Raw genomic sequence first — 22,567 nt, 5'->3', positions numbered from 1 at the left:
GTAGTGAAAGGATCCATCTAACAGCGGCAGAAGCGTCATTTAGAAAGCATGCCAACTGGCCACAGGCCACCTCAATAATTTTGACAGCAGTCGCTTCCCCATACCGCCTCCTGTCATTAGCCAGATTACTGGGAAAGAGAGATGACACCTAATCACATGAGATACCCGGCCTTCTGTTGAATAATGCCCCAAGAAATGGTGGGCCTTTTTTTTTTTTTTTTTTTGCCGTTAGACGTCTGGCCAGTTTCATCACAATATGGGCTTTGTGAAATGATGGGAAATGAATCTAAGCACTGACCTGGTGCTTTTCAGACTTCCCTCATCCGACAGGGTCTTGTTGGAGCCTTTGTTCTTCGATAGCCAAGATTTAACTCCATCCACACGGTCTTCCACTTCGGAGTCCGTTTCAGTGTCGTCCCCACTGCGAAAGAACCAAAACCAGCTTGTTTTTTTTTTTCCAAGAGCATCAAAAGTATTTATCCCAATATACCACTTTTACCTTGAACTCCATCACTCATATGAGTTACTCACGTGGATCTGAACAGCTGAATGATATTGCTGATGCACTATTAACTCCCTACCTCTGCCTCATTCAGAATGAATACATTTTCTATGAAGAAATTACGCTTTTTAAGGGTTGTTATCCAAATCCATTATATCCCAGAAATTACTTAGGCGGGAGATGGTTCGTTTTAAAAAAACGGTATCCTTTTGTAAGGAGTTGCACAGATGCATTTATCCCTTTATAATGATAGGGGTTAGTTTGATGATGCAAGGCAAATCAGACAGGCTATAGTTAGGCAACAGCTGTGACTCCATAATTTCAAACATCATGTCTTTTCAACACACAAATGCACCACAAATGTACCAGTGAAAATGCAGAAGGCAGATGAGGCTCTTGGAGGTATAATTAACTTGTTTGTTGGTTCTAAGCTCCAAGCATCTGTGTGGCATGTCACCTGCCCCTGGTGATTGTTATTGGAGTGGAGCCATGAGGCGGCCCCATGGCTCCGACGCTTGACAACGCAATCAATAGACACAGATCAACAGATCGTGATGAAAAAGCTCAGCAGATCCCACCTGAATAAGGTCACTCATTCGGATCTGTGGTGAATTTTCTGAATTATGCATCCCATTGTCGTAGAAGGTTAATGTGACAGGAAGGAGGACGACAGAGTGGCATGACCTCCAAGTCAATACTGCCATCGTGGTCAAAATGCTTTAAGGGGGAAAAAATAAAAAAATAAAAAATGGCTTTTGTTTGAGGACACACTGCTTTCTAACCTCAGTGCTCGATGCTGCTGCTTTCAACGGCAGCAAGCTGCGTGAAAATACATTTTCACAGAAACCCATATTCTCTGAGGGCCGTAAATGTGTTTGACTTTGTGCTCAGGTCTGTCAGAGAAAATTACATTCTGTACAATAGAGGTCTTAATTTTAGGACAACGGACTAGATAACAACGATCTTTTTTTTTTTTTAAAGGATGACAGGACTGCAGTAAAGCATCTGCAGATTTTAGCTTTTGTTGATTAAAGACTGACTAAAATATTATTTATAGCCCTGCTTACAGCGGCATACAAAGATATTTCATCAAAAGGGTTTCATCCATCTCAAGTATTAGCATTGTACAATACTGAACTGAAGATATTTTATCCTATGTCTGCACACAGCTGACTATCGTTAAAATGATATAGTGATGCACTTCACAGATCTGTCTTTGTAGACAAGCTTATCTATGTGAGCCCTGAAATATGTTGGGAAATGCTTGCTGGGAGCAAACATTATTCCAAGAGGTGTAAAATGACAAATGTGACGGGCAGCCTGTTGGGTTCTCTCCCTTATAAACACATATACGCTTTAATCTACAGCAGCTCTCCCACTGAACAACACCATCTCCTTTGTCACCAAGCTTTATGACTCATATTCAGTCATTTTTCCCCAAGACAACCAAGTCTGTGTTCCTTCCTACTTCTGAGAGTCTGCCTAAAAGCAAGAAGAAAGCTGGTTGTGGAGCCGGTGGTATTTGAGAATCATGAGGGGGCGAGCACAAGGGAGAAAGGGCATACGAGTTGAAGAACGGCTGAATTTCATTTATTCCAAAAGCATTAACAGCTTAACTTACGGCTCCTTTTTTCTAAAGGGGAAGCCAGTGATCATCCAAGAGAATCTTAATGACCTGGTTAAATATTTTCCACAAAAACTCTGTTAATTTTTGTGTTTGAAAGGCACTTCATGAGGCAGGAATCAAATATCAGTTCAGCTAGTACACGGTACGTTATCCCTCGTTTGTCCCACTCTTTCTTTTCACTTCTGCATACTAACTATAGCTGATAAAAGCCCAAAGAAAACAGGATAATGGGCTCATTAATACTAGTGGGTTGATTACTCATGTTGCCCATTTGTCAGCTCTGGGATGTTGTGACTTTTTAATACGATATGCCTAAAAATGCTCGCATCAGCTCACTGCATACTGTTCTCCCGCCTCTCTGCGATGCATACAAGTACGCAAAATAAAAGGTGGCGTGCAATTGAGTGCTGTAAAAATGGTGTCACAAACGATTTGTCCTTGGCCTCGCACTACTAGCTAACCAGTCCACGGGCTCGCGGATGCAAACAAGCCTCAGGACTTCAGAGGTGAACATTAATCGCATCTGACAATTGGCCCGCACTGGTTGTAAATCTTTGTCACAAATACTTACATTCAGCATCAAATCTCATATGGCACGATACCATCAGTTTAACACTAACCTAGACGAACTCTTAAACCATATTTCTATGCCACCTGGTTAACATTAACTAATTATGCAAGAAAACAATGACACACACTGCATTGTAATAGACCTTATGCTTGAATGTAATTATCACCTAATGATAAAGGTGGCAAAAAAAGCTTCTTTATTTACAATGCATGTCAGACATTATTCTGCAATCTACGAGGGGAAGACGCAACCTAAGCTATGTGGGGTTTTTTTTTTTGTTTTTTTTTTTACATCCTAGAGCAATAGGAATAATCTGGATCATTACTGTAGCCTGTTTTGAAGCACTCAGTACAAAGATATTGAAGAGTACTGCAAATCATTTTGAAATTCCATTTCTTAACCAGTAGAAAAATCACTCCCTCAATTACTGTTCATCCATGCTGCTAATGCAATGATGTTGAAGGGAGGAAAATGAGATTAAGTAAACATGGAAAATCAGTCAATCGTTCTCTTCTTGGAGTTGCACAAAAAGAAAAGGAGAACGCTGATGTACATGTCTTCTGATGAGAACATGATAACACAATTCTAAATGAAAAAAAAAGATGAACGATTAAAGTGGGAAACTAGGGAGTTATACGGTATTTGCCTTCATTTTGAAACCACTTTAAAGGGAGTATATTATGGGAGGGGAAGTCTGTGCTTGGAAGCACTTATTTGGGTATTTGAAGTCAAAACAAAATCAAAAACATCAACATAACATAATCCTGTCACCTCCGTTACAACCAACCTGATGGTGCTGCGCTGGTGCCAGAACCAGTTCACTGCTGAGTTTACTGTCCAACCTTTTAAGAAGCGGTTTGCTTTTCCATACACGACAGAGCCACACAATTAAATGACTACATTTCACCGAGTGTTGTACCCCCCTTGACTGTGCTCTGAACTTCTGTGGAAGACCACGGATAATGATGTTTCCCTACAAACCAGTGTGTTAATATGCCATCCTGCTTTTATAAAGATGGTTGTAACTGGTGTAATTGGTGTGTAGACCGGCGTTTCCAAAAGATGACTGGTATCTATGAACATGGCTTTAAACAGGATTTACACCTGCTGTTTTGAGTACGTTCCAGAAACATAAATATTCAACCCATCACTAAAAAAAAAAAGAAATTTGTATTTGGTAGATTATTTCTTTGTTGTAACAATGCTTCTTGGCAATAAATCTTATACTGTTGGAAAGCCTGTTTATTTCCCTTTTAAATGGTGCCACATTTGTGAGGAACATGCATTTGAGGGTGAGTATGTGGGTTGTGCCCATGAAAAAATTGCCAAATCTTCTCTGCCAATGCCAAACAGCTTTGACTCTTGTTTGGTCTTTGGTGGATTGGATGATTGACGTTTGAAGAAACAACACATATTGACAATTTAACAATGTATCCATTTAACAAAGGCAAGCCTCAGAAGCATGTAGAAGAACCAAACAGAGCCTTAGCAGCCTGGCACCACCTGCTCACGCTGGTCACCAGCCTGGTCACACACTGCTGTGGGATGGCTTCCCATTCCTTAACCAGCGTTTGTTGCAAGTCAGCCAAAATGGTGGCGTTGGTCACTCTGGCACCACCACCAACAGCACGCCCAAGCTGATCCAACAAGTGTGTAATGGGGTTGAGGTCAGGGCTGCTGGCGGGCCTTTCCATCCTCTCCACTTCCGAATTCTGGAGGTGGTCTCTGATAAACCCGCTCTGTGGGGGCGAGTCCCGTCATCTTGCAGGATAGAGTTCAGTCCCAGACTGTGGAGGTATGGGATTTTCACTGGTTGCAGAATCTTATCTCCACATCTCTCTGCATCGAGATTGCCTCCAATATGACAAGCCTCGTTTTTCCAGTGAGGGAGATGCCGCCCCACACCATCACACTCCCTCCACCTAAAGATATTACTATATTGGTGTAGCAAACAGCAGTGTTCTCTGCGCCTTCACACACTCTGAGCCTATGATCCAACTGTCGTAGGCAGAATCTAGACTCACTGCTGAACATAACGTTCCTCCACATGTGGAGATTAGCTGTGTGTCTGGGCAGACAGCCGTCGGCCATATCGTCTTGCAAACCTCGACCGCACATCCGTAGAAGACAGCCTACCAAATGCTTGACTGGTGCTTGATTGGCACCTGATTGGCAGTAACTGGGGGTAATAGAAGCTCAAAACAAGAGTCAATGGCAAAATAAGTTGTTTGGCATTGGCAGAGAAGATCTGGCAAATTTTTCATGGGGGCAATCAACAAACTCAGCTCTGCTGCTCAACCCACAATGCATGATGATTTTGGTCTCATTCTTCAAGGTTAGTGGTCAAAAATAAAAAAAACTGTCTCCAAGTTTGGCTGCAGCTCTGTACAAGTATCAGAACTGCTTTTGGGGAAAAGGTCCATCAGTGAGAGGGGAACTTTTAAAACCACAGACCTATTATCATCTACCCAATATCAGCTTTTGCAAAAAGGACAAATCATGTCCCTTCAACATTCTCTCATGAAGACTTAAATAATTTAAAAAGATATCAATACAAATCTTAATGTATAAAGCCTGAAAAAAAGAGATATGAATCAGTCCCAGGAACTTGTTTTGCAGTCACGATCAATGACTGCACATTCTAAAAAGAAAACAAGGTGAACTTTTGTTATAAGAAGGTTAAAGGTTTGGACAGCACTGTGAAATAAGATTAGATTAGTAGAACATTTGCATGCATGGAAAACAGCTGAGCTTTGAATTCAAACATTTAAGCCGTGCACTACAATATCATTGTTTTGCACAGCTTGCTGACTATGCAGCCACGGGCACACAGCTCAAGTGCAGTCGTGTCAGAGTCAAAAACATTATTCAGAGATGTATTATGTACACAACTATGCTTAAAGTGGCTCAAAGGAGTGTTTTTCTTTCTTTATGTTAAAATATGAGTTTCAATTTCAGGGTGATGTCACACCAGCAGGTTTGCTTTCCCGCTTGCTGCGATATGTTTTCGTTGGCTGTGAAGATTGTAAATCACACTCGGATGCTAAACAAAACAATCAGACTTAAGACCCAGAACAGTAGGTGGTCTTGATTAAAATAGAACGGCAAACTCTGGTGCAGTTTTCTGGTGAGAACTTCTACCAAACCCAAACGGGACCAAAAGTCTAAAGTCACATGATTTTAGGTATTGACGAAAGTGAAGTCTTTTCTTTCAGTGGAATTAACACCGACATCGGTCACCTAGTTTATGTTTAGTTTATGATCAAAAACAAGCAACACAAGGAATTACTAGTACGGTTAACAGTATCACAGAATATCGAAATGTGAAAAAGTCAAGGTTTCAAAACCTCAACAGTATCAACACACATGGACAGACCCAGCTTGCAGCATCAGACCTGCAAATCATATATGAGAAGTGTGTTTGCCAGAGGAGGCGACACTTGGAACGTTAATACTTGTCTGCAAGAGCGCCAATCGTTACTCTTTGCCAAATTTAGGGAAATACTGTTTTAAAATATATGGATGCATTGGTGAAAAAAAATGCAGTAGTTATATCATCAAGTTGGATAATATGGAGCATTAATTAGCTAAAATCCACTAGCTCCCCCCGTATGACACGGAGTGGTGGTATAATGGAGAGTGCACTATTATCTAGTTGATCCCACACCTACGACTGTTCGAGCTCACGATATTTATAAACAGCCTGCTGGGTCTCCGGCGTTTTGCTGGTGTTGTACGTTGGAGTGAAAACAGTCACAAGTATGCATTTATCTAAGTGAACACTCGTTTTGATCACTCACATAGTCTCTGCTCAGTATTACTTTGTTAATAAATAATACATTTTTGAGTTGCAATTACAATAGAGAAATTGTACTATTTTTGCTGAACGTTTAATAATTCTCATATTGGCTCACACCTAATCCATGTAGGTTCACTATATCACATAGAAGAAGAAGTGACGTATTCTACAACATCTTCTTCCTGAATTTAGATTGTTTTGTTTCTGCAGCAGAGCTTAGATTGTTCTTGCATGGTTTGAAGTGACGCATTTTGGTACGCCCTGTATATTTCCCCATTTGTAAAGGAACTGAACCCAGCTGAAGACACTACAAGATCACGTCAATCCAAATAGTCCCTCGTTTGCAGGCTTATTTGATTACTTTTCAGAAGTGCAGCCTCCTGTCTCTTCTTTCAGCAAACACTCATCCAAAGCAACCTTGGACTCCCATTCAACCGTCTCTTGTGACAACTGTGCATCTCTAGAGCAGCACGATGTCACAGATCAGTAACAATGAAACTAGCTCAGTAAGCTTCGGTCGCAGAGGTGAATATGAAATTAAAGAAATTAACGACGGAAAAAAGAAAATGAGGCATTTGTATATGTAGATCCTCTGAGTTACAAATTGCAAAAGGTCCTTTGTGCCACTTTAAGTTCTGCTAGAACATGTGTAAATCAGTCAGTTTAAATGAGAAAATAGTGTTTTATCAGCTCCATACAACACATTTCTATTTGCATCTTATTGATCTCTAATGCTGAACAAGTTTGAGTAAGATTTTAGCAAATTAAATCAATCTACCGGTATCTATAAATATAACATTTCCTTTTTCATATCGATGCACGACCGGCTGGCTTGTACTGTGTTAACTGTAATGACAGCAGGGCTTTCCACATGCTTTGAAAAGAAAGAAATAAAAAGAAAAAAAACATACAGGAGCAGAGGAGTGTCGTTAAAATTCAGTGCAACAATATAGTCCTTTGATCGAAACAAACACGTGACATGCAGTGAGGCTTTGGATTCAGCAGATGATGGTGTCTGATACAAAACATTAATGGAGAAAATAATGCAGTATTACAGCAAGTTTGTTACACTTTAATGTCCTCCATCTGGGTCAGATTTACCAAAGCGGTGAGACTGGTTTAAAAGGAAAACGAGGATGGCATTTACAATTACAGTGGATTTTCCACTCTTGTTTAAATTTCATCTTGCATCAAATAAACAAGGCCTGAAATCTCCAATGAGGCAGAATGTGTACACCATCAGACACTTGGCACAAAATGAAATGAAACAAAATGAAGCACAGGGCCATCCTTTTTCTTTTATCAGAAATTTATAAACACACACACCGCTTTTCATTCTCTTTAAAATGACTTGTCCTCATGATGTTACTTTGAAGAATAGAAAGTGAATGGATAAGGAATACTGCATTATTCTCCCTTGTGGATGAAATGGGTGATTTTTTCTTTTTTGGGAGGGGGGGAATAAACCAAAAATGGAAGAAACAAAGGATGCAATTCTTCAGTCTCACGTTTTGTTCTTTCGTTTCTGATATTTTGTCACCATGTCTTGCAAACTGCCAGAAGTGAGGAAGAAAGTAAGGGGGGAGGGGGGGAGAGAGAAATAGAAGTGAGACACAAAAATAACAGCACAAAAGGAGGACAAAATGAGATAACTCCAAATAAAACGCTTAACACCAACACACATAAAATAACTATCCATTATTCTGTGAAGCGCTAAATCAACTCATGCCTGTTCAAACAGAGCGGCTGTGTGCAATGTCTTCCTTTTATAGGTCTACATTATTGCAGTCAGTGTTTACTTCCAAGGGCTCAGAGCTAGCATAACCCTCAACCCCTCTGCAAAGAGGGAGGGAGTAATCAAACAGTGGAAAAACAGCAAAGAGACAAAAGATCAGAGGCACAGAGCTGAATTAAACCATTTGAGAAGTACTTGGGGAGCACAGAGTCACTCGGTGTAGTGTGACTCATACAGTACAAAAGAGGTGAGAAATTTATGTAGGAAGATGTGGGAGAATAAAAAGACACATGCTGTGATTGACAGCTTGCTAAGAAAACTCAGGTACTGTGGTATTCCAGGCCTCAAGCTAACACTGCAGCGTGTGTACCGCGAATACATTAGAGATCTACCAAAGCAACAGACCTTTTTCACTGCAGACAATTAGACCTGTCACGGAATGAAAAGCACAGGTGGGATTAATAACATTAATGAGTGCTCGGTTCCTTTCATTGTCCCAGTAAACTGTGACAGTGAATGTGCGTGTACAGCTGCAGGTGCTCCCCTAAGTGGAACACAGCCTTCATTAGTGCGCTTTTTTTCATTTCTTACTAATGACGTGTCAAAAGCTGCTTATGAGAAAAAAAAAGCTCTATTGTAACTTTCCGGAGAGTACTAAAGCTTTGCTATACCTGTTGATTAAGTCCTCATTGTCGTCACTCTCCATCTCGTCCTCGATGGCAGCCTGCAGGTCTCCTATCCTCTTGAAGGCCAGCTTTAGATCCACTTGCAGGCTCTGATTCGCTGCCTCTAAGCTCTCAATGTCCATTTCCTGGTGAACGGACGGCACCAGAGAAGAAACACGGTTACTAGGCTGATGTAAACACTGGCTAATCCTATGGGGTCATCCCGAACCAAAGGCCTCACCAGCTCGTGCTTTTTGCGACTAGCCTCTGCCTCCTTCTTGGACAGCTCGGCCATTTCTTCTTTCATGTCCCTTATCTGCCTCTGCACGCGCTTACTCTGGTCCTTCTCCCGGCTTTCTGCGGCGATGCGTTGGTTTCTCTCCTCTGTCATCTTTTCCAGGTTCTCCTTCAGACGACTCACCAGACTCTGGGGAACAGTCAACAGAAATTGAATGAGCTTGTTCTGATGGCGAGCTGTTTATGGATTTATTAGCACACTACAACAAAATGACATTACAGATATCGACCATGTCATTTTGACAAGTGGTCCACACTTGTATAGTACCTTTTAACCTCATCTAGGTTCCTCATCCAGGTTTGTGTGTGTGTGTGTGCGTGTGTGTGTGTGTGTGTGTGTGTGTGTGTGTGTGTGTGTGTGTGTGTGTAAAATCCCAAAAGCTCATCCCCAAGTTATAATTATATTGTGATAAACAGAAAGTTAATTTAACATGACTGAAGCATCATTTTGACTAACTCTTTTAAGTTAAGAGTTTTTATGTGTCAAAATAAAAACTGCAGGTAACTTTAATGTCAATGGGACTAGTCCGAAGTGTTTCACATGTTGAGAAAAATATGTACAACAGCGTTGGCTCTGGCAGAGGCAACACTGGTTCCCATTGAGAATAAAAAAAGCAGGAAGGTCCCTGATAAAAGAAAATGTTTTACTGCGTTTCTCACTTTCAGGTCCCAGTCTGTTCATGCTCCAATATTACATTTCAAATCAGTGACTGCACAAGGGATATTTCTAACAGAAACTATTCATGCTCTGAGAATATAATCTGAATATAATTGTAAGACAGCCAATCACTGATATCACATATAAGCTGAGAGGTGTGCAAACGTATATAATAACTTACAGACACAATAAGTAAAGCTAAACTAAATTCAATTCAATTAGTATTCAGTGACATTTGCTGTTTATCATATAAAGTTATTTATTTTCTTTTGTCAAAACTGTTGAGTGGACCATGACAACAAAAATAACAAAAAAAGGTTTTTTCATAGTTATAAACATTTATCTGCATATATTTATTAATTGCAAGATGCATTTATAACAAGGAACCTCTAATATATATAATATATAACCTTTACCTTCACTTCATATCATCTCCATCTGTTGTACAGTCAAAACATTCAGATGTTAAGTTTCCACGCTTATCTTCACACGGTGTGTCATATTTTACGAGACCAGCATCCCTCTCACCTCTAGGCGCTTGATCTGTGTCCGCTCAAACTCCAGCTTGGTCTCCAGCTCTCGAATCTTGGCCTCCTGGCGGCTCACGAGTGACTTCTCCACCATGGACTGCTCCTGGAACTCCAACTGGCTCTGAAGTGAGTGGAGCTGGGGAAAGATCACAGCAGTGCAGTCACATACACGTTCAGTCAAAAAAGAAAAAAAGACAAACCACCACGCACGCACGCACACACACCTTTCTTTCTTGTCTGTTATACACTTACTCTTATTTAATGAGAACCGCTAACTTGAAGAAGACGTGTTGGTTAAGTCTCTTAATCAAAACTGAATTAGTGTTCACGTTTGCACTGGTATTTTGTTAATTTCATTAATCTTTGTAAATACAAATAACACACAGCCAGTCTGAAAAATGGGGCTTTAGATAAGTCCCCAATCTATCTTATTTCAAAAAAAAAAAAGAAAAAGAAAAAGTGGTTCAGGCTGAATAATGGCAAGTCACGGTAATTTCACAGACTCAGAGATGCTTCAACTTCACCCACACAATGTTTGCTCCATTTAAAATGTTGTTTTTTTTTGCTTTTCTTTTTCTTTCCATGACTGATAAAATAAGAAATGTGTGTAGGAACAAACCTTCCCCAAAAGGAAGCATGGCACCTAATGAGGGACTTGTGCATCTGAGACATGGAGGATTTTTAGTTTTCCTTTGATATTACTAAAGAAGCCAGATTTCCCTCCTACTGGGAACGAGATAACCACTTCAAGGTCAGATGCTTTAGATAACGATCACTGCCTACTCTGGCAGGTTTTAACAGTGCCTCGCAGCCTTCTGTGCGTCTCAAGTGTAGCCAGAAAAATTGAGATGGTTGGGCCTTAAGTGGCCCACAGTTTGGGCACTCGTATATTTTAATAAAATAGAAACATGATGCACTGTTGGTGAGTGGCAGGAGCTCAGTTCTGCGCTTTAAGCCACATACTGTTTACAGCAGATGGTTGTATTTGTTCAATCCACTATATATCCATCCACTCCTCAGCTATCCCCTCTTTAATCTGTATGGAGTCGTGGGAGATCTGGAGTCTATCCCAGCGAACATTGGGTGAGGGGCGAGAACACCAGTCCATCTCAGGACTAATACAAAGAGAAAGACAGAGATGCAAGTGCACGGTTGCAGCCAATTAAGAATTACCAATTAACCTGAGCATGTCTTTGAACAGTTGGAAGAAAACACACTTTGGCAAAGGGGCGGACATGCAAATTAGGCATTGGAAAATCCCCATCCGACCAGCATGTGCGTGCCCAGAATGTTCTTGCTGTGAGGCATCACTCACAATTCACAGAAAACAAAGAAACCCCGCCAACTTTGATCCTGAGGTGGTACAATGTACAGGCAAATGCAAAAAAAATAAATAAATATTCCCACATTCAAGCTAGTTCAGCTTCAAATGTCCAGGAAATAAATTAAATAAATTAAAAATTGTAATGCTAACGAATAAATTTGCAAAGAAAATGCCCTTTTAGTTGCAGGTGACACACTTGACACAACAGAAGTTATCCTGTGAGCAAATGGTCCTCCTTCATTGAAGCATGGTACAGTAAAAACACCGTTATAAAACTGACCTCAATCAGGTGCATTAACCTTTTTTTAAAGTGAATCTGTGTTTATGTTGAGTCTCTATCATTAGCACAAAATGCAGTAATTTAAACCAACCAGCTCAGACGCAGAGAAAATCAAATGAGTACTCTGTCACTCCATATTTTCATTTGATAATCCAGATAAAAAGCTTTTATTAAGTGAACGATATGCCAGTGGCGCACTACGCAGTGTGAAAACAAGACTGACAGTCTGCGGCCTCGATAGCAGCTCTGTGACATTTGTGCACGGACACATCAAAGCTTTGACCTATATGCTAGTGTCAGGGTGCTAAAATACGCACAATGACAATGTTAACATGCTAATGTCCAGCCAGTAAAATGTGGTCCATGCATATTTGAATCGTTACTGCCATGCCATCTGTTGGTTGTTGAAATCTTTCTCCGACAAAGTGAAAATGTTGACCTGTTTGGTGCCAGAGCAAAAGGTCAAAGGATTACCAAAGTCAGCAGGCTGCATCCTCTGACATTGTACATCAAGGCTGAAAAGCATTTACAGTCATAGGCCACCTGTACAGAGGCACCCTTCATGTTAGCATGATGCAAAACATAAAGCAGTACAGAAAACTGCACCTGGACATATTGTAAGTGAGGAGTGTTTTTCTTTTAAAGTTCCCCTGCATTAGAAGAGAGTCTTGATATTTTTTTTAAATCCACCTTATTTTGCATCCATTTTTCATAATTACTTTTAAAAATGTGTGAAATTACCCTGTAAACAAGGCCTGAATGGAGCATAAACCCTCATTATGAAGTAACACATAGTGCCAAAACATCCATGAACATTTCTGTTGCAAAATATCACCAAAAAGGGCAAAATAATGAGACATCATGGTTGTGAGACTTTTTCACTATGAAGTGCAGCTTGATTCTGAGTATGTATCTGTTTCAACAAATACTACAGTCTATAAAAGTTAATCGATACTAAGGGTATAAAACTAAAATGAAATCAAAGGGACTGTTTACTTGTTTGCTTTTTTTAACATCTGAGCTGAAACAAGGTATAAATGTAGACAGATCATTTACCAAATAGTGGTTTGTCATCTAAAATATCTTTTTTAAATGACAAACCATTGTCTTTTTTTATGTGTAATAGTAAAACATCACCTTTACATTTTTTTGGTTAATTGACATAATCATAGTGATAATTAACCTGATTTTCGCAGTTATATAATTTCCTATTTCCATCAAATTTCCTCACTATAATAGCCGAGTCATTCAATTAAGGGAAAAAAATAAATAAATAAAAATCACCAGAGAACAGCCCAATATGGCTTTCATGCTCATTTTCAATTGCCAAATCTCATTCAACTGTAAAAGCTTAAAATACAATAATTCAAGCAAAACCACACATGAGATAAATCACCCAGAAAGTAGAGGCTTGGCTAGGTTAAAATGACCTGAAACAGTAGAATAAGCCCTACAATGTTTTTTTTTTTTTCATGATTAATTTATGGCAAAGACTTTATTTAGATTGGTTTATGAACCTGCACTTAGCTGCATGAACCCAAAGCTTAGACGGCTCTAAGGAGCAAAGGCACAATGTCCCTCCTTGACTGAAAACATTCACAGATTTCTACTATTTACATGTAGATTGCATTGCGATCCTGATAACAAAGTTGCCACAGAAACCAAGCATTTTTGGCCGCAATAATCAGAGAAACCTAGCGAAAAGCTGAGGCTCAATCAGAGAGAAGTGTTGAGGCAGCAGGAAGCTTCCCAGCAGGCTACTGTGCTGCTTATGAATACTTCCTTGAACTATACCTTTTCTTGAATCTCCTGCTTCTCCTTCGTGGCTTCTTCCAGCTGAGCCTGCAGGTCACTGATCTGGCTCAAGTCCCTGGCAGACTAGTTCATATGAACACAGACAGACAAACAAAAAGCAACTGTCAAAAGAACCGCTGTATTTAAATATTTGTGCAAGACAGAATACAATTTTGTGCCCAGTGTCGTTTCAATAATGTGTGAAGAAAATCACTTTTAGTGCTAATGATTCTTAAGCGCAGTAGTTCCAAGTACAATCATTTGTCATATGGTGTGCAGCTGAACCATCTGCGTGTCTGATTTCTGAGAACTTGCTGTGCTTACAGGAGAAAATATCCTACACAAAAGAACAGAATGTTGACGAAGATGTAAGAAACACTATCCTGCAGTGGTTTAAACAAAAACAGCTAAAGAAATAGAGTTATATAAGCAAGTCTCTTGTTGTGGGCCTATTTTTTTTTTTTTAAATCACAGAAACTGGTCAGATTCCAATATTAAAGGAATATAGTATGTCTTTGGACTGATATTTTCAAAGAAAAGACCTGCCTGAGATTCTTCATAGGTTAAATCACCTGTGAAACTGCAGCCTTGTGTTTTTTCATCAGCTCATTCATGTCTTCTTGATCCTCCTCCATACGAGACTGCAGATCATTCTTCTCTCTCTGCTGACGGCTGATCTGCTCTTCCAACTAAGAGACACGGAGAAGGAAACATGCACTTTAGGATGGAGTGACAGGATTTATTCATGAGCCATTGAATATGATAAATGGTCATTAGCTGGCCGGGCCATGGCAGTCTTGGACTCTCATTTAATGGCAATGAAACACAATCTGGACAGGGTTCTGACTGGAGGATGACACCAATTGGAGATAATCAATTGGCTCATTTAGGCCTGGAAAAAGTGCTGTGAGTGTAGCATACTAGTGATGTAAGAATTACAGTTCGTTTTCTGTGTTCGGTGTGTGTTGGGGGGGCGGCTAAATATGCATTCTCTAATCTCAAACATTTAGAGGACCCTCCCTTGCCATAAATGATGCAATTAAAAATCAAAACACAGATACATACAACTCTGTGTGTCTTCCCAAGAGACACAAACATCCTCAGTCCGTGAGTCTAAAATGTAGGCAGTACTCTCAAGAGACAGTTATTAATGAGCAGGCTGAGAAAAAAAAATAACATTCAGCAAAGCTCATTTATCCATTAGAGCAAAATGGTAAAATCAGACATATGCCAAAGGGCATTTCATATTTTAATATCCAAACGCAGCTTGATGATGTATGCATATTAATGAGAGCTATGCTACATTTTGAAAATTGGACAGACACAGGCCCTCAAGTAATTAAACATTGTTTTGTTTGGATTTCCTAGCTCATTAAAAGAAGAGTATATAAACATTCATGCAAAAATTGCACCCTTTAAAAATGTGAAATGAAAAATGGTAAGGTGTATTTCATTACATATTAATGACTCATGATGTCCACATTACTGACAGATTTACAACATTTAAAAAACACAGATATTACTGTCTGGCGTTCAACCAGACTAAAGTGACTAATTGGAAGAGAATTTGTTCACTTCCACTTGCCATTATGTGTCCCCACCCTCAGGACTGATCGTGAGAAAATTTGAAAACTCACCGAAATCTTAGTTTTGACCACATCATCCATTTGGACATGCAAGTCCTCTATTTCAATCTCCATGCTCTTTCGAGACTTCACTGCTGCTGCACAAGTGAACTCCGACTCCTCCAGCTGAGGAAAAGGAGGAAGGAAAAGATGAAAGTGAGGGGCAAACGAAGTTAAAAGAAATATATATATATATATATATAAAAACCTCTGCAGTTTCTTTACTCTGAGCCCAAAGTTGAAAAAGGTTTTTTCTCTTGTTTAAATGTTGCCACACATTAAAAAGCTAATACCATCCTCTGGATAACATACTTGATTTTTCAGTTGGGCGATCTCCCTCTTACTGGGAGCATTACTCTTCAGGTGGTCCAGCATAATCTGGGCATCAGCCAGGAGGACTTTGGTTCTCTTCAGATCCTTTTTCAACCTCTTCTCTGTCTCCACATCCCTCTGGCTCACCTGAATAACAAACCACTCCTTTGTAGTCGCATCATTGTTAGACATGACCATCCACCCTCATTCAAAACTCAAAGTGCCTCTCAAGCATCAAAAGCATTTTATTTCCAATCAAAAGAAGTGGGTCACACTCCATCATGCACACTTAACGTCACTGACAGGGACCTGGAGGAAGAAAGAGAGAAGTACCTGGTCCTGGGCAATGAGCAGTTTGGAATCCATATCCCTTTTCTCACGCAAGACTTTCTGCTTGTCTTCATATTCCTCCTCCAGCTGTACCTCCATCTGTTTCAGCTGGAGGACGCATGAAAGTCAAGATGCACCGACAGATTATCAGTGATAGCCAAAGTCACACATAACACACCATCACCCATCTTGTTAGTGATGGCTGCTCTCACACATCACAGACAAATGAATCCCTCCTGAACAGAGCAGCTAGCCTTAAGGACCAACAAATACAGCTTTGATATGCCAAAATGTTTTTTGTTTAATAATAAATGTTTAAAGAATTGCAAACACCATTTGTTTTCATCAGTTTTTACCATTAATATGCATCTGCTTTGAGGGGTAGATTAGAATATTTTAGCCGCTTTTGTGTTTGTTGTTTGATAATGAGTAATGTGCTTTCTCTGCACTACATAATTCGTAAAAGAGGAAATTATTTTTACTTCTTTACAGAAATAACCAGCTGAAGAATACGAAGGGCCACTCAAAAAGTACAATAAACTTCAACATAAATGTGCATTTCACATCGCTTCTGTGAGAAAGGGCCACAGTAATTGTAAGTTTGGGGAAGTGAATGCGATAAATGAATACAAAATGAAGGAGTGAAAATGAGCAAAGCCAACCTTCTTACTGCAGGACCGCCTAATTTCATCCACCTCTTCATCCTTGCTCTCAATCTCTTTTGAGTGGGTCTGCCGCTGCTTCTCCATCTCCATCTCAAGACGTAGCTTAGTCTGAGTATAAGATGAGGATATAAAGAGCAATGCCCGATTTAAATGCGCAGCAGCAGAAGTTTCATGCATTCGTAAGTAACTTTTTCTTATTGAAGATTAAGGTTTTAGAAAAATATCATTTACATGTTAAAAGGGACATTTCATCCAAAAAAAATTAATGCATTTGCTTGAGAGCATACATTTGATTATCTGAAGTGAATACCCAATCAAAATCTCTGACAAACATAATCCTGTCACTTCGTCAGTGAGTTAAAAAAAAAAGAGAGAGAGAAGTGTCTTTGAATGAGCCGTTCAAATTTGACACTAATCTGAACTGTGATGTCACAAAACAGAGTACATTCATCCAGCGTTCCCGTGTTTACGTCACCCAACCTCTCAGCACAGATGTAAATATCGTCAGGTTTCAAAAGAGAAACAGGGGGGAGGGGAGTAGTAGAGTGGAATATCCCACCCCAGCCCCTAAAAATCATATGCTTTGTCATATGCGTTGTCACAGGCATTTCATTGAGACATCAGGAAATGGCATATGTTTCCTATAAAACTAAAAAAAATTAAAACTGCTACAATTTCTGCACCACCCATACCTGCTCCAGGACTTGGATGTTCCCTGCCTGTTCGTCCAGCTCCTCCTCCTGGTCCTTCGCCTTGGCCTCGAGGTCGCGAAGCTGCTTCTTCACCTTGGACAGAGAGGCCTCATCCTTGGACTCCTGTGAGGAGAGGTCCTGTAGCTCTGCCTCCAGCTGCTGCACCTTCACATTCACACCACACAGCTCCGTGTCCTTGTCCTGCAGGTGGAAAAGATGCAGTAAAAGTGAAGACATGAACCAGTCCCGTTACATTATGCCATACAGAAAGCAGAGAGGACAGACGCTTACCTGCAGCTGCTGGCGGAGGTTAAATATCTCAGCAGTCATTATGTCCTTCTCTCGAGCCAGTTTCTCCCGTTGGCCCCGTTCTCTCTGTACCTCATCCTGAGACTGGTTCTGCTCCAGGTCAAACCTGAAGCACACACACAGATACAAAGCCGTAATGAACCACAGCTCAGGAAATGGCTGTTTTACATAAAAAAAAGAAAAAGAGAACATGCTAAAAATGATAATTTTATCCACATAATAAAGATATGTGTTGGCTCCAAAATCAGTCAATATCCTGTGACAAAATATCTTAAAATTATCAGTGAGCAAACAAGCTCTTTTCAATATCATTTACCCAAAAAATATGGCTTAGACAACCATCTCGATATAACACACTCTTGTGTTTAGCAGGTCTGATACTTTCCTTGTCCAATAACCCAGAACAAGCATCACCTCTCTTTTAGCCCCCACTTTTATCCCCATGATTGTTAGCTATCAATTTTACATTGTTTTCTAATAATATGCTAAATATTTCCGCCAATTGTCTAGGGCAAAAACACTTATTCTTACTGAACTTAAGAGCTAAGTGCCTCATGCTGTCAGCTTGTCGTAATTCCCTGTTTTTTTCTCTGAAGTGCAGCCGAAAATAATTTCACCCACAGAGCATCTTCAATTAGCCACAGGGGAGAGATCACATTCTGCCACAGAGATAGCTTCTCAAGTGCTTAAAGTCTGAGTCATTTTCTCCGCTAATGCAATTCCACAGATTACAGCCCAACTCAGTCACTACTCAAATTACAGAAAACTTTAAGCCTTATGAGAGCGGGTCTGTGCTGAGCATTCCCAGGAGAATGGAGCTGGAAGTTCTCCGTGATGTGTGTTTATAATTAATATACAGGCTGAGCGAGTTCAACGGAAACTGACTTTCTCTGTTTCTTCTCAAGATCGTGGTTGCGGCTCTGTAGGCCCTCCAGATGAAGCTTGGTGTCCTGCAGCTCGGCAGACAGTTTCTGGCATTTCTTTTTCATCTGCTGCATGGAGCGCTGCACATCTTCATTATCTGCCTGCAAATCAGCCAGCTGCGCGCACACACACACACACACACACACACACACACACACACACACACACACATCTTAATTATTATTTTCCAACAGCTCAGTGCATATCATTACAGTGATATTAATACAGTTTAAAGGTTTAAGGTATGTGGCAGTCATAAATTGTAAAACCAGGTTTTGTCTTGCCTTTCTCTCGATTTGTCTTTTGCTCTGCTGCTCTATCTCCAGCTTATCATCAAACTCCTGCTGGAGTTTCTTTTTGGTGAAGTCCATTTCTCGCACGGCTCGATTGTATTTTATGCGCCACTCACCTCCTGCAGCAAAGATATACAATTCAGAAAATGTCTTTGGTGGCATTTGGGTGTCTCTTGCCTTTAATGTCGGCCCAGCCAGGTACACAGAAGAAGAGTCTCAAAAGCTCAGAAATCATGGCTGCTGGGGATCATGTAGCACACTTTACTGACTGAGATGGTTATCACATTCAAGGCCTGACACAATATAATCTTTCAGGAAATAAAGCTTCTTTCATCAAATTCTAACCTTATGAGGTCAAAAATTTTCAACAAGAAACTACAAAGCAGCCTTTGCATATTAACTCTAATCTTGAATAAACCTCAGGTAAAAATTCTGAGCACACCACAAGAGCAGTCAGAGAAGGACATGTCTAAGTGGCACTTTCCACAGTTCTTAGCCGACCTTAATTCTGGAGCTGTCACGGGCTATCAGAACTAAAACAGCGGCCGGGCAGACATTCAGGTTCAGGTTCATTTCCAAGCCTTATCATTTTAGAGGCTGTCCATTTCTCCTTCACATACCAACACCGGCTTCTCCATCAGAGCTGCTCATTAGCATATATATAGCATAATGACAACTTGCAGGGCCACCAGCTCTGATCCCAACGATTACTTTCTCATTCATCTAAGAATTCTGATATGCTCTGTAATGGCTTGTCTGCCGAGGTGGGTTGGAGGGGGTGGAACTGAAGGAGGGAAGAAAAAAAAAGCCTCATGGCCAATATGCTCTCAGCAGGCGCTCTATTTTCCAGCAGGGGGAAACCAATCAGTGGCAGGGCATTAGTTGTATGCCTGGGAGTGAACATCTTAATCCCCTAGCGGTAAATCCCAAACTTGGAAAATATGCTTAACAACATTATGCAAGATGTGGCCCAGTCTCAATGCCATGTCTCCTGCTGGAACAGTCAAAGCCACTCACTACGACTCATGCTAGGGGGCGGTTCAAACTGTGCAGATAATGGATGTATGAGCAGTTCAGTAAATGTTTCTCCTGACCTGAGCCGACATGTAAGTTACAATTTTCTTGTGTCAAAGTGTGCAATTAATTAGGCAATTTTGAACAAATATTTGAAAGCAATGATTATGTTACATATCTCACATAGTGCCCTCTACGCAAGCACAAGTATCAACGTTATCATCACCGGTGGCTTTCAATTTGGGTTCATTAAGGGTTTCCAGCTCGACTAACCAGAATCGTCGTCAGCATCCATCTCTCCATTGAGGTCTGATGTTTTCAAGAGCCGTGCTTCCATCAGCTCCATTTCCTGTGCGTCAGACTGTTTCTTCATTCCGTCAAACTTAACCTGAAAAAGGCACAAATGCAGGAACTAATTAAAAAACAGTAAGTCACTGAAAATAATCTTGAACTGTTCATATAATGCACAGTAACAGAGAGGGTTTGTATTTATGTTTTTGTGCTCATTTGCCTGAAGGTCCTTCAAGTCCCTCTCCAGACGGAGTCTCTCCGAAGTTTCAGTCTCCAGCAACTGAGAAGCTGACTCACTGGTGCTCCTCTCATCAGTGAGCTCCGCCAGCAGGTCTGCGATCTGAATGCATACAAGTAGTAACATATGGAGCGTGAGGCAAAACTTTAGAGTATACACTATAGTTTCTGTGCAAGTCAGTGATCAAATCTTGAACTAAAACGATTCATGCAGCTTCAAACACCACCCTCCCAACGCAATGACACAGACAAAGGGACTCACCTTGCTCTCCAATCGATCCGTGTTCAGTCTCAGCTCATTTCTCTCTTTCTCCACTTTCTCGAACTTCAATTTCTGCATCTGTATCTCCTCCTGGAACACACATTAAAGCAAGAATATTTTCCATATCAGGTTTCAGATTAAACTGTGAAATATTTAGTACCATAAGAAATGTCAAACATCTGTGACAGGAATTGCATTACTGCAGCGGAGAATAATACATTTAGAAAGTAATTTAAGAAAAAGGATTTTATAGTGCGAGGTGGATCGGATGGAGAGATCTGCTCACGTCTTTGCTCCGCATCTGCTCTTCTGTGAGCTGGACCTTAATGAGGGGCTGGACTGTTGTGAAAAGCTTCCACCACGGCCAGTCCTTCACACCACGATTCTTGTTGATGTTTTTCTGGATGCACCTTATTGCCAGATCCTGAATCTGCACACGAGGAGAGGAAGTCATAGAGAAGCATTTACTTGATTATAAATATTCATAACAGTTAATATATAAATTGTTTACGTTAGCAATAGACAAAATACATAGAGATAAATATACATATTCTGCATTAACAAAAAAAAAAAAGAATGTAAAACGCTTCATGCTTTGCTCAACTGCTCTAATGTTATGATATTGTTCTCATCGTTAATGTCGAAAATTTGAAAAATATTGCCTTCTTCATTTTTGCATCTCATTGCATGTTTATGGGCAAAGAGATATTGCGGGTCTTGCCAGCCTCCTTGAGAGAGTTTCTGCAGTGCGTTCCAAGGCTGGAAGCTAATTTTTGATTAATTAAATCAAACATGTCGGCAGCTAATTCGAAGTATTACACGATTTCCATGCTGCTTATGCATGAGGCTCTCCAGCAGATTATGGGCAAACCCAATTAGAGCAACAGCATCAGGTACATTTTGCCCTGAAGGTACTCTCTATGCCCAATTAGGATTTGTCACACAGTGAAAGCCTTAACATGCAGCAAAATGCAGCAATTCTCTGACAGGAGATTTAAATAGGTCTCACTTGTCATATTTAGTCGGAAAAGAAAAGGAAACAAACAAAAGATTATGAGCACCATGGATAAACATTTTGATGAATTACAATGGTGAGCCAAGATGAAGCGACAAAAAACACATTTTCCACTTTCTTCTCTGTATTCAACAGATGCTCTTGGTGCATTTTTATGCCTTCCTTTGAGTGTAAATAAAAACCATGTGTGTGTCTCTGCAACACACGACTTCAGCCTCCTCGGATGTAACTTTGATCCGTCTTCTCAAGGGAACCTTTATGCTCCATTTCTGAGGATTTCTTAAATATCAAATAAGGCTTCAGTTAAGTGGTTCTGATTACAGAGGCTCTGATTAAAGTAAAGACCTAATCACAATGGCTTGTTTGGCCAGGCTAATTCCTCATCACTACGGATTTTAAACCTGATATAGAAGATACATTTCCAAGACCTATTACACAAGCTTCTTCTAGAAAACAGAAAAGGGTATGCACTGTACAAACAAATGCATTTGGTGCGAATGCAGAGTATATAGGGTTTCCTAACTATTCAAAATCATGCAAGTAGAATCTCATCTCTGGTCTTTTTCCATTGAGTCAGGTTATGGATGCTGTATCAACTTGATGCACAAAAGAAAAAAAAACACCACTAAAATAAAGTAAGAGAAACATCTGTAGGCTACCTGAAGGACAAAACTTCCAATACGGTAAGTGCCTGCTGAGGCAAAATAACAGACTTTAAAAATGTCAGCTTGTCCCCTTGAGGAGACAGCTGCAAGAGAAGGGAGGGGGCAAAAAAAAAAAAAAAAAAAAAAAACAAGAAAAATTGTGGTTTTGTCA

General features: G+C 40.2%; 1 protein-coding gene across 8 annotated transcripts in view; it reads right to left on the bottom strand.

Moving 5' to 3' along the window:
• The window catches only part of LOC133459746 (unconventional myosin-XVIIIa-like), a 71,485-nt gene that overhangs the window by 7,274 nt on the left and 41,644 nt on the right, over nt 1-22,567 (bottom strand). For 6 of the 8 annotated variants that reach the window (XM_061739999.1, XM_061740001.1, XM_061739996.1 and 3 more), the window contains 19 exons: nt 21,023-21,166; nt 20,737-20,826; nt 20,458-20,577; nt 20,220-20,334; nt 18,924-19,051; nt 18,601-18,755; nt 17,704-17,821; nt 17,407-17,613; nt 16,712-16,822; nt 16,053-16,157; nt 15,720-15,866; nt 15,420-15,533; nt 14,355-14,471; nt 13,783-13,866; nt 10,383-10,520; nt 9,141-9,326; nt 8,906-9,045; nt 8,008-8,052; nt 299-421 (listed from right to left, as the gene is read on the bottom strand). In XM_061739999.1, coding sequence (XP_061595983.1) covers nt 299-421; nt 8,008-8,052; nt 8,906-9,045; nt 9,141-9,326; nt 10,383-10,520; nt 13,783-13,866; nt 14,355-14,471; nt 15,420-15,533; nt 15,720-15,866; nt 16,053-16,157; nt 16,712-16,822; nt 17,407-17,613; nt 17,704-17,821; nt 18,601-18,755; nt 18,924-19,051; nt 20,220-20,334; nt 20,458-20,577; nt 20,737-20,826; nt 21,023-21,166 — 2,387 coding nt within the window. The remainder of the gene's footprint in view (nt 1-298; nt 422-8,007; nt 8,053-8,905; nt 9,046-9,140; nt 9,327-10,382; nt 10,521-13,782; nt 13,867-14,354; nt 14,472-15,419; nt 15,534-15,719; nt 15,867-16,052; nt 16,158-16,711; nt 16,823-17,406; nt 17,614-17,703; nt 17,822-18,600; nt 18,756-18,923; nt 19,052-20,219; nt 20,335-20,457; nt 20,578-20,736; nt 20,827-21,022; nt 21,167-22,567) is intronic. The other 2 variants (XM_061740004.1, XM_061739998.1) reach the window with 1 other exon arrangement.

The sequence above is a fragment of the Cololabis saira genome, chromosome 14 (genome assembly GCF_033807715.1).
Source record: "Cololabis saira isolate AMF1-May2022 chromosome 14, fColSai1.1, whole genome shotgun sequence".
In the NCBI taxonomy this organism is placed as follows: domain Eukaryota; kingdom Metazoa; phylum Chordata; class Actinopteri; order Beloniformes; family Belonidae; genus Cololabis; species Cololabis saira.
Note: the sequence above shows the minus strand (reverse complement) of the source record. Positions and strands in the feature narration are given on the sequence as shown.